The following is a 12,644-nucleotide window of genomic DNA, read 5'->3' as shown; positions in this document are numbered from 1 at the left end:
GAGTTCCGGCACCTTTTTGCAGGGGCCCCTCCCCTTCAGAGGCATTCCAGGAGGGGGGGAGCAAAACAGAGGCATTCACTGGGTGGGTGCTGGGGGGTGCAGAGTGGGCGGGCACCTGGCCCCTGCCTGACCACACAAAAACCCCCTCCTGCCCCCATCTCCAAGCTCTCGCCTGAGCCCAGCCCACCTCCCCTCCCCCCGCGCTCTGCTTTCCTGCGCAGCTTCCAAGCCAATGGAGGGCACGGGGGACACGCGCCGAGAAGGAGGAGTACAGCCAGCCAGCCAGCCAGGGAGATGGGCTGCGGCACCCACAGAACACCCAGGTACTGGCTTGGTGGAGGAGGAGGGGAAGGAAGCTGGCTGGTGCAGCCCCCATGCCAATCTGGAGCATGAGCCTAGGCATGTCTACTCAGAAGTAAGTCTCATTGTGCTCAATGAGGCTTGCTCCTGGGAAAGGGTGCATAGCCTTGCAGCCTGAGAGCCCAAGCCTATGCATGTCTACTCAGAAGTAAGTTCCATTGTGTTCAATTGTGGAAAGTGTCATAGCCTTGCAGCCTGAGTAGACAGGCAGAGGAAGGGCTCTGAGGCTGCAGTCCTCTCCACACCTTCCTGGGAGGAAGCCACACTGCCTCTAGTGGGACTGACTGCTGAGTAGACAGGCACAGGAGGGGCTCTGAGGCTGCAGTCCTGTCCACACTTTCCTGGGAGGAGGCCCCACTGCCTCTAATGGGACTGACTGCTGAGTAGACAGCCATAGGCTTTGGCTCTGAGGCTGAAGTCCTCTCCACACTTTCCTGGGAGGAAGCCCCATTCACTATAATGGAACTTACTTCTGAGTAGACAGACACAGGATTTGACTCTAAGGCTGCCATTCTATCCACAGTAAGCCCCATTCACTAAAGTGGACTTCTGAGTAGACATACATAGGATTGGGCTCTTAGGCTGCAATCCTAGGCACTTTCTTGGGAGTAAGCTCCATTGACTAGAACAAGGCTTACTTCAGAGTAGACATACCTAGGATTGGGATCTTAATCCTGGCAGAGATATATATCTGCACCTGCTTTCACATGCTAAGGGCAGGTGAAAAGGGATTCTACATGTGTACAACGTGCTGTCCAGCCTTGCCAGAGATCCTCCTCATCCTTCCCCCACAAGCATGCCCTCCACCAGCCAGTGTTTGCAGCTCCTCTCCAGCAATGCACAGCAGTTGCTCAGGGCAGCAGAGAACATACAATTGCATGCCAAGCACCTTCCCAAAGACACAGAGTATTCTGATACCTGAATTAAACCACATTTAATCACTTGTTTGCAAACGTAGCTGTTTCTATGTGCACCTAAGGACCCCTCTCATGTAAGAATTCCTTTTTTGTTCTTACTCCCACAGTCGCTTAGAGTAATTTTACTACATGGAACTAATGTAAGCCATTTTTCGGAATCCATTCATTGCTTCCTCTCCTCGAAGTAGTGCCACACTACATATTACACGTTACAAGTGTACCTGTACAGTATTTTTCCCCATGTGTAGAAAAAGTAGCTAGGGGAAAGGGGATGTGGAGATTGACAGCCCAATCCTATGCATGTCTACTCAGAAGTAAGTTCATCTTTAGGGGGGAAACACATAAAAAATATTTTATTTCTCCAATAAAAAATTGTTTATAAATAAATAAATAAATAAATAAATAAATAAATAAATAAATAAAAGATTAACATGTTGTGAGTTCCTGCACCTTTTTTTTTTTTTTTTTTTTTTTTTTTTACAAAAAAAGCACTGGTCACAGGACTGTCTTGTGACTATGAGGTCGCCCTACTCTGATTGGCTGGCCCCGGTATATATGGGGCAAGCACAGACACCAAGGTGTGGTTTGTTGTCCTGGAGTTTCTGCATAATGTGCTGCTGGTTTGTGTACTGATTTGGACTGCCTTCTCATGACTGTGACCTGCTGTATCCCTGACTTCTGGACCGTATGACTGACTACTCTTCTGACTGCTCCTTTTACCAATACCTGCTTCTGCAACAAACAAGCCTGGGTCTGCTTCTTTGGCTCTGTTTGGGATCGCCTGCTTCTTGTGTTGTCTCCCTACACTCCCGTGCCACTTTGTTATCGGGGAAGCAAGGGCTATCGTCCCCTGCTGACCTGACAAACTCCTTTATAAGGCACACAACAAATCAGAAGGCAAGATATGCTTATGTTACTAGAAAAAAAACAACAACAATAAAATGGGCTATAGAGTTAAGAAGTGTAAATTGGTGTTGCAAATCTGATAAGAGGCATCCAGTTCCTTGAGCAAAGAGCTACATTCTTGGCATAAAATTAAGCAAAATTAGACAAAGCTGATTCATATCCTTCACATTAGAGCATACTGCCATGACTATGTGGAACATGGCGCAAGTTATGGTGAGGGCAGTCAACTGGGCAGCCCTGGAGGAGATATTTCTTCTTCACTTACTTCCTGGTAGCATGACCAATCATCTATGGTTCTCCTCAGAAACAGTCATTTTGCCATTTTGTTGTCATATTATGTTGCCAAACAGGGATCTGGTAAAAGTCACTAACCCAGTATCCAACCCTTCCTGCCTCAACACCTCCCCAATTTAGCCCCTTCCCTGCTGGATTACTCCTCTGGCCTCCCCCTCCCCACCCATGAACCACTCACAAGCCAACCTACCTGCCATGGCAATGTCAGTGGCAACAGTCAGTGAAAGCAGGGATCCACTGCTGCAGCTATACCATGGCAGTGACCTGAAATGGCCCAACAGTGGCAAGATCTTCATGCCTTTGCAGGGCCTTATATGCCAGCAGGACACTAGTCCCACTATTTTACATAGCCTATCGGACTGGGCCACTAGACTCACTACTTTCTCCTGATTAGCTGATCTTTGCTGTTCAGCTCTGGTCTCAGCATAATTATGTAGCATTTGGGGAAAAAGATAAAAAACAGCAATCCAGCACTAGAGGACAAAATGGAGAAGATCTCCACAGCCACAACATATTTCCCCTTGGTGCTCAGATACGATGGGACAAAAGACAACCAAACACTGCAAAAGACTAACATGCTAAAAGTGATGAACTTGGCTTCATTGAAACTATCTGGCAGCTTCCTGGCCTGGAAAGCCACAGTGAAGCTGACAAGAGCCAGAAATCCCAGGTAGCCCAGAACACAATAGAACATGATCAGAGACCCTTCATTGCATTCCACAGAGATTTCTTCAGTCAGAGAGTGCATGTCAGTATCTGGGAATGGGGGAGTTGTGCATAGCCACACAGCACAAATACAGACCTGAATCAAAGAGCAGGAAAGAATAATAGAGCTGGCCAGTCTTTTCCCCACCCACTTCCTCATCCCGGATCCTGGCTTGGTGGCCATGAAAGCCAGAACCACAGTGATGGTTTTGGCCAAGACACAAGAAATAGCCACAGAGAAGATGACACCAAAGGAGGTTTGTCGTAAGTAACACATCACTGTCTGTGGTCGACCAATGAAGAGTAAGGAGCAGAGAAAGCAAACCAGTAGGGAGAGGAGCAGAGAGTAGGTGAGGTCCCGGTTGTTGGCTTTGACAATGGGAGTATTTCGATTCTTGATGAAAACAATCAGCAAGAACCATGTGAGCAGTGCAAAAAAGAGAGCCATGGATACCAAAATCATCCCCAAAGTCTCTGAGAAAGAGAGGAAATTCATCACTTTGGGAAGACACCGATCTCGGTTCTTGTTTGGAAATTGATCTTCTGGGCATTCAATACAATCATCCATGTCTGAAATATTTAAAAAAAGTCAGCTTACTTTCAAGTACACTAGCACCACAATCCAATGAGCATAGCATTTAGCATGCATCATGGGCACCAGAAAATGCCAGGAAAATTATGCGCCAACATAGACTGAATGTTACTCTGCCTCTGTCACATCTTCAATAGCAGAGAGGCCTAAACATGGAGATTAGGAATGTGAGAGGAAAGAGGAGGAGCCCATACAATCCATTTCTGCCTACCAAATGCTTTCTTCTTTTTACCTCATGATGTCAAAGAGTCTGCTCCTCTCACTCTCCAGACTGAAAAAAGAAAGAGAGGGATGAAGCAGAAGAGAAAGCATAGATGAGAGAGGAACGTTGGGTCAGAGCATCCAGGGAGCGTGAGGAAGAGGAGGCATAGTGGGTGGGTATAGGTGGATGGTCCCTGTCAATCTTGTACCTGAGAGGTCTCCTTGTGACTTCTTCACTTTAAACATTGCATCCCCCAAAGATGATCCCTCAAAGGGACTAAGGCAGCCTCATATTGCCAAGAACATATTGGGTTTTCATGCTACTGTACAGGAAGAGAGGTCTTAGTGTGGCTTATTGGCAACCACTTTATCCACTCTAACCACACCAGAAGAGGGTTTATTTCTCCTACCTTTCTGGTCTGAAATCTTCCCCTCAGGACATAGAACACAGTCATAGCAACAAAATGGCTCTCCCTCCTTGGTTTTTCTGCTATAACCTGGATAGCATTTGTCATTACACACAGCAAGGGGCAACTCCTATTCATAACAGAGGAGAAAATGAGTGACTGTCATACCTTAATGTCAAAGTTATTTGTGAACAAACAACACATTTCTTTCTCACAGTGAAGATGATAGGCTGATGGTTAAAACTGTATGGAAGGCACTTAATTTCTTCAATATATGTACCCACCATGAACATTAAACTTACGTTTTCATCTAATGGACTGTCAGTTTATGGTTGGCAACCTTCAGTCTTGAAAGACTATGGTGTAAACCTACAGCATAGAAATCGAAGCGGTCTCCCATCCAAGTACTAACCAGGACTGTCAGTTTATACCCAGTCAATAATTATAAAGCTTGAACATTTTTTTATTTACATTAATATTGACTGGGATGCAAAAACAGGCAGTATGTATCCATAAAATATCGTATTATATGTCAAAGTGCCACATGTAGAAGTGTTCAGGGGGAAGGGAGGAGTTTGCCTTGTGCCTGGAGAGAGAATGATTGATGGATTGTCAGCAGGCTATCCTCTCTCGCATTATTAAACAACTGTTTTCCTTTAATTTAAAGGGTACTTCTCATCAGCATTGAGATAGGAAAATCTGTGGATCCCCCCCCCAAAAAAAAAAAATCCATGGATAATTAGGTTATACCTGTAATCACTTGCATGACTGTCTCTCTACAACAGTAAAAAGCAGTATTCTAAACTGTGATTTTAAAGGGATGGATTTTTTCCTCTTCTCCAGCAATCAGCACATTCCTTCTCATTTGCAGGGGCCATTTGTGCTCAGTCAAATCCATGTATAAAAAATCCGTGTATAATAAGGTTGGGCCTGTAATGCTCCAAAAACTGGAGACAACTAGATTTACCAATCAAAGTAACTGGGACATCTAAATTTTGGGAAGATCACAAAAATGAATTGTCCTAGCAGGAAAGGAAGGGTTATCCGGGGTCAATACTGAAACAGTTTTTTTTGTTTTGCTTGGATGCCTTGATTGTCCTTGAATCCCACCTGCTTAAAGATGCTGTGCCATGTGATGGCCTCCTCGTTGATGGAAAACTCTTTGCCTTCGGGAGCCTGCGGATCCATCCCTCCTAATTTCACTTTTAAGAAGCTTTGGTTGGGGAAAGTCACCCAGTTGATGATATCGAATCCAGCAACTAATTCACCATCCTTGTTAAAGGAGACTGTTTCCCCAGCACTGTTGTTAAAAATGATGCTCTTCAAGAACAGGTGAAGCTAGATTGAAATAAGCAAAGGCACGTTTTAGAAAGTGTTGAAGAGATGCAAGCAGAAGCGCATATTTAATACTTTCCAATATTTGCAAGGAGTATCCTTTGGACTTTCTCCCAGGAAAGTATGTATAGGATTGTATCCCTCAACTGGCTACCTGTGCAGCATTTTGAAATATACTTTTATGCATGTCAACTCATATGTAAGCCACAGTGAACTCAATTTGGGCTTATTCCCTGCAAATATGCAAAAACGTTCAGCCTGTGCAGGCTTGTACCTTCCTGAACATGTTTTAAGTTGTGTGAAAAGTGAGTTTGAGATGTACCATTTTGATAATTGATAGCTATTATAGTGTTGTTAATATTTTTGAAATAGGGCTGCAAGTTTTATTCTTTTTAACTGTTTTCATTATAAGGTACATTGCGTAAAACAAAAATCAGGTAAAATATGTAATACAGCCACCACCTTGAAAATTAAAACGTATTAAGTTTTCTCTGTTTGAATGCATAAATGTCCTGTTTGCAGTGGAATCTTACTCCCCTTCTTTAGCCCCATTTGTCTTCCATTATCTCCACAGACTTATGCCAGATATATAGCTGGTGTAGATATGAGGAAACTTATTGCAGAAACAAAGGCTTTTTCTGAGCTCAGGGAACAAAAGTTCCGTCGACCAGTGGCATAGCTAGGGGAGACCTGAATGCGCCATGCAAGTGGGCCCCTCCCCTTCAGAGCCATTCCTCTAGCCCTCACTGCCCTCAATTTCAGGAGGTTTCAAACTCCCTCACCCACAGCAGGATGCAGCATATGCCCCTTTGGCACAGCTGCATCTGTGCTGTAGGATTTATCTAGAATTGGGCACTTAGGCATGAAAACATCGCCATGGATATCAAATCTTACCTCCCAAGGAGCTACACTTAGATGATGCCCTCTACCTTTCTCAGTCATTGTGCTGAGTTTTGACCTGGATGTGAACATCTTATGTAAAGCATGTGCTATGGCATAGACTGCATTGTAGATGCTGTAGCCCAGGCCCAACATGTTCATTTCAAAAAGAGTACCACAGAGGTTCTCCAGCTTCTCTTGCCCACTGCATGTATCAGTTGTCGTTCTGCCATCATAAGGATCAGAAAATGAGCAGTTGAACGCCTTGCCCCAGAAGAGCCTAAGAAAACCATCTCCTTCTGGAGAATGAGGATGCAAAGTGTGGAGGAATTGTGTAAAACCTGGAACTTCATTGGAGTGAATTGCAAAAGACAAGGCACCATCAAATGTTTGTATAGCAGAAGCCCTGTCCAAGGTCTCGGCTGCAAAAATCCATTGGGCAGTCATTATCCACACTTTTCCAATAGAAAATGTTGCAGTATCTTCCAATAAAGAATACAGGTAGAATAACCATGTCAAATATAAAGTAGTATGATGATTTGCATTTACAACGTATACTTTGACTTTGGAGCTCAGTATTGAAATAGCCTTGTCCTGAAGGAGTTCAAAGGAAGTCAACATGTCTATTGCTCGAGATATGGCTGGTGTTCTCTCATTGAGGGCTGCACAGATGCCATTCTGGGCAAGCATTGATAGCATTGCCTGTGTAAATTTTTCTCCATTCTCATCATCTGCTGTTATGATCCCAACCCAAGTCCATTGGAAGTGCACAAGTAAATGCACAATCCCTCTGTACTGATGGTGTTCATTGGGAACCATCCGGTAGAAGGAAGGGAACTGGATTTTAGCATTCATCACTGGAGCTAATACAGAATAAGAAATCTATACAAAACAGAATTCACAACAAAGGGTGGAATTAATGATTATAGTAATTCCTCCCTAATATCTGCTGCTCTGGTACGTTGGAGAAAATCCTGGAATTAAAAAATAGAGAACGAAAGAGTGTATTCATTTCAGAGTATCAGGTCTTACAGCATGAAGCTGTAAAAAATGTATTTGACCTAATCTCAAAGAACTCTTTCTAACACTTTCTAACTCTTTCTCTTTCTAGGGTAGGAGTTCATTTCTAATAGTTGTGGCTAAACTGAAATATGTGTAGTGTTAAGTTTCTTCTACTCTGTTGTGATAATTGTGATTTGACTATCCAGAGCTGATCCCTTACTCAAGTCATGTCCACTTTCTTGGGCACATCACTTCAGAAATTCCCAAAACATCCCACCTCTCAAATCTACCTATTACCGGTCCCAAAGAGAAGAAACAACACCCAGATATTACAAGAGTGTACTTTAGCATCTCCTACACATTCTGTATTGTAAATAACCCAAACCACATAACTCCCCAATCCAACTTTTGTAGAGTTTTTTTTGAATATTTTATTTGTACTGTTTGTTTTAACCATAGTGTTCCGAGACAATAATACAACCATTTCTTTTGTTGCACCATCAACATGCATGTTAAATATTATTTCTATTTTCAGATATTCTATTGTGAAATCATACACAGCCTCTGTCCCACATATGTGAAATGAAAGGGAATGTAAAAATATTTAGGACATAATCCTAACTTGTGCTGTAACAGGCAGGCCAAAATCACGGGTGCAAATCCAAATAGCCATGTAACAGTGCTCCTGCTGGGGGGCATGGATTAGGATCTAGCCTGCTCTGCTTCCTGGGCCTTATCCATCTCCAATTACATGTCCTCGCCCTGGCTTAACCTGCTCCTTAGTAGCCATGAATGCTCTCTACAGAACATTAGAGACAGTCAGGAGCCGGCGTAAGGGATTGCGCTGGCTCAGGGGCGAGCTATGATTGTTCTGCCCATGTACATCTTGCTTTTTTGCTCACTCTCTTTTTCAGAACAAAGAAAATGATAAAATAAAGAATAGATATTTTGATATGCTTCAAGGATAAGCTACATTCTAACTGGAAGAGCTTCATGACTCCAACAATCATTCTACCTGTGGGATCTTGTAGATGTCTAAGACTGTAGCCATGTGATGAGAGACTTCCGAGTCAAGCCCTCCAATGACTGCAGTCAGATTCTTTTGCTGGTCACATTTGAAGTTGGGAACTATCATTTTGGGGGCGGAAAGAAGTTTCAGCGTGTTCTGATAGGTCATTCTTTCACTTTTATACCTGTCATAAATTTGGAAACCCAGGCTGACATTGGGTAAGATCTTGCTGTTTTCATTTATCTCCTTCACAGCAAATGCCAATGAGAGAACTTGATGGTAAAGCTTTGGCTTTGAACTAAAGGAAGAAGGAAATAATTTAGAAGACAGATATTGAAAAGTACATGAAGGATTTTGTTTTGTGAGAACATGATTTTGTGTTTAGGGTTCACAAATGAACATACCTTCACACTGATTAAAACAGAAAAAGTCACAATCACAAGAATAACATAAATAACATTCTCTTCTCTCTTTATAATTGACCAGATCATTATCAAAGTTCAATACGAAATGTAAGATGGCAGATAATGTGCTTTCTAGCTCAGAAAGTGCCTTAGCTAGTCACAATAATCAATGGTCTACTCTACAAATCAGCAGAAGGAAGTACAACTGAATGAAACGTTGTCATTTCTCCACTTTCAAATTTCTCCATTTTATAAACAAGTTATACATGAACCAAAGTCATTATGAATCACAATGTCTATGCATGATATAAGGAATTTCAGCATGTGAAAATCCTTGTGGGAAGATGTCCATATACAACAGTGTGAGAATATATTTTCAGAACGCATTACAATGACGGAATTACTGTAGCTTACAGAAGTTCATTTACACTCATTTTGTTCGGATCTTCTCTGAAAGTTATGTCAAATAAATAAACTGTTTATCAAATAAACAGCCAAATTGACTAGCAATGGCTCCAATGATCAGGTTTCCTGCCTTGTAACACTCATAGGGCAGCTGGAAGAGATTGATCAGGGCACACATTTCATTGTGCTGCTTTCCCTTAGTTTGGGGCAGTCGCAGAAAGAGCAACCACAGCAGAAGCATCCCTGACATCTTGGGGTTATTCTTGATCAAGATGATTTAATTGACAGACTGGTGCAGATCTGAGTGTCCTGAATCGATCATCCTATCGATGAATATCACACGGGGAGCTTATATCAAGTCATTCCTATCTCAGAAATCCTATGCCCAGTTGACAAGGCCAGTGTACATTCTAATAATTGGAAGTAATGACAGGCTTCTAAAGTCATGTCCCTTGATTATAGTGCTATTTATGACAAGCATTTTTTTTTCCTTTCCATTCTGCTTCAATGGGAAGGAAAACATGTTTGTCGTATCTCAACACAGTGGAAATGTCCTTGTCATCTGAGCTGGCCTTAGGAGCGGCGGGGCCCAATTGGAAACACTTTTTGTGGGGGCCCAGGTTCCAAAGGTAAAGCCAAGGTCTGTGGAATCTTAGAGATAGAAGTAAAATTTATTAGAATGGAAAGCAATCAAAATGTGCACGTAAAAATATGAGTTAGAGCCCAATGCTATCCAACTTTCCAGCACCAACCCTGTCACAATGCATCCCTGAGGTGAGGGAACAAACATTCCCTTACCTTGAGGAGGGCTCCATGACTTCCTTCCACTCACTGCAGGATGCAGCACATTGGAAAACAGGGTAGCGTTGAGCCCTTAACAGACTATATGGGTCTAAGCCCATTTTAATATAAAATTGCATATATGTAGGCCTACAAGTAAACAAACAAAATGTGTAGATTATCTTTGAAAAGTAAATAGTTACAAAACCACTTGTTTTAGTGATTCTGAAATAATTTAGTACATTTATTATTATTATTATTATTATTATTATTATTATTATTATTATTATTATTTTAATCCATGCTAGTGTAGGGACCACTTAGGCATGGTTGTTACGTGAAAATCCCCTTTTTGCCTTTTAGATGTGATTTCCTCTCTATCTGGTTATGTACTATGGACTGAAGTATCATGCAGGTTAAACCTCAACACACAGGTCACAATCAGGTCAAGTCACAAGTTTACACAACCTCCACTTTGCTGTGGTTATAGGCAGAAGTCTGGCATCTTAAAGCATTGTTTAAGTGTCTCCTATTCATTGTATTGTTTTAACACAATCACTTCTTAAGTACTGCATGCAAAATTTGAACTGCCTTCCTGGGTTGCCCATTCATGATATTTTTTGAGTTCCTCCAGCTAGGAAGCCAGCCATTAGACCCCATTGAATTTTGCTGATAAGGGACATCCTGACTCCAAACACCCTGCTGGTGGTAGTAAGCAACCTGCCTGAGCTGTCTGGCTCAGACAGCTGTCGGGCTCAGACAGCTGTCGGGCTCAGACAGCCAGCAAACCCCTTTTTAAAAATAGGGCTTCTGCCACATGCTCTTTCTCTCTGGCTCCCCCTCCAAGGACACAACACATCTGTGTTGTGTCAGGGGGTCTTCCACACAGGACTCTCCCCCCCCCCCATCCAACTGCTCTACAAGGCAGGTAACTATCTGGCATCTGGAACTTTTTCCCTTCTTTCCCCCCCTTTTTCTCCCCTTCCCTCCCCATCTTTAGTTAGCAACTGGGTTTGGCAGACCAAGGACCCCTAAAATCCTTCCCTACAACCTTCCCTTTTTCTAATTTCCTCGGATGCACCAAATACTCTCCACACACAACCACCATGAAAGCTAGGTACACTGGATTCAAGTACTAGGACCAAGAAACATATACTTACCACTTTTTCCATGTGCATTATGTTTACCTTTGTGCTTTTGTAATAAAACTATAATCTTTTATTAAAAGTTATCTTTCTCCCAGTCTCCTCTTTAAGCTAAAAGGGAATTTCTCTGCATTACGCTGTCTTGTTATCCAGCCTGCGATCCTGAGGTTCTAAAAGGGTAGTGTTATAATTCTCCCTAAACAAAACAGCCCTTTTGGTAACATGGTGCCCAATTGGGAGCAACTCCCATAACTCCAAATATGCTGGGATCTTCAAAAGAAAATATTTCTTTACTCAGTGTGCCACATGATGCGGTGATGGCATCTGGCCTGGATGCCTTTAAAAGGGGATTGGACAAATTTCTGAAGGAAAAATCTATCACGGGTTACAAGCCATGATGTGCATGTGCAACCTCCTGATTTTAGAAATGGGTTATGTCAGAATGCCAGATGCAAGGGAAGGCACCAGGATGAGGTCTCTTGTTATCTGGTGTGCTCCCTGGGGCATTTGGTGGGTCACTGTGAGATACAGGAAGCTGGACTAGATGGGCCTATGGTGGGGCTCTTCTTATGTTCTTGGGCAATTCCACTTTGCTCCACCCTGAGGTCACCACTTGGTAAGCTCAGCTTTTCTACCTTGTAAGGGAGTCTGACAGCCTTTGAAACAGAAAATAAAAGCCCAAGGGCTCACCAACCTGCATCCTTGAGCCAGACAGCCTCTTGAGATCAGTTGTGGTTCACTTTCAGACTCTTAATTTTGTCATGACACACACCAAAATCCCTGATCCTGAATCCTGTTCTACACTATACCTGTCAGGATTGAAGCCTGGCTAATCATGACATTGTGTTTATATTCTGGGGTAGGCAAAACAAAAACAAAACAGCCAATCAGGTAAAGAACCAAAAACATTCTTAACCAATCCCTAAAGGTGACCAAGTAATCTCGTTGTATTGACTGGTTGGGGCTGTGATGTCCCCCAGTCACGAAATGCTGGGGATGGAACCTGCATGGAAGACACTTCTTAAGTTCTACTTGCAGCTGGCCCAAGTGCACCAATCGGGGACTGTGTGAATCAGTGTGGAGAATCTCCAATGTGCTCCCTGCAGCCAATGGTCACATTCTGTTGGTTTCAGTTCTTCATCATGGCCTGGATTCAAGTAGATGTGATTTTCATTTGAGTAACTCACATTTAGCAGTGTGGGTTGAACTCCTGTGAGGCTGAGGATAACTGAGTAAAGAGTTCTAATTGATTTATGTTACTTTACTAACATTGTAAGATTAAATTTCCACCATTCATACAGGC

General features: G+C 42.8%; 1 protein-coding gene across 1 annotated transcript; it reads right to left on the bottom strand.

Annotated features, from left to right (window-relative positions):
* Positions 1–2,853: 2,853 nt before the first annotated feature.
* LOC136653249 (vomeronasal type-2 receptor 26-like) lies at positions 2,854–10,231 on the bottom strand. The gene is made up of 5 exons (XM_066630157.1): positions 10,215–10,231; positions 8,614–8,905; positions 5,493–5,720; positions 4,386–4,509; positions 2,854–3,752 (listed from the first exon to the last, which is right to left on the bottom strand). Exons 1-5 carry the CDS (start codon positions 10,229–10,231, stop codon positions 2,854–2,856), a joined length of 1,560 nt encoding a protein of 519 aa, XP_066486254.1.
* Between the last annotated feature and the right edge of the window lie 2,413 nt (positions 10,232–12,644).

The sequence above is a fragment of the Tiliqua scincoides genome, chromosome 5 (genome assembly GCF_035046505.1).
Source record: "Tiliqua scincoides isolate rTilSci1 chromosome 5, rTilSci1.hap2, whole genome shotgun sequence".
NCBI lineage: Eukaryota > Metazoa > Chordata > Lepidosauria > Squamata > Scincidae > Tiliqua > Tiliqua scincoides.
Note: the sequence above shows the minus strand (reverse complement) of the source record. Positions and strands in the feature narration are given on the sequence as shown.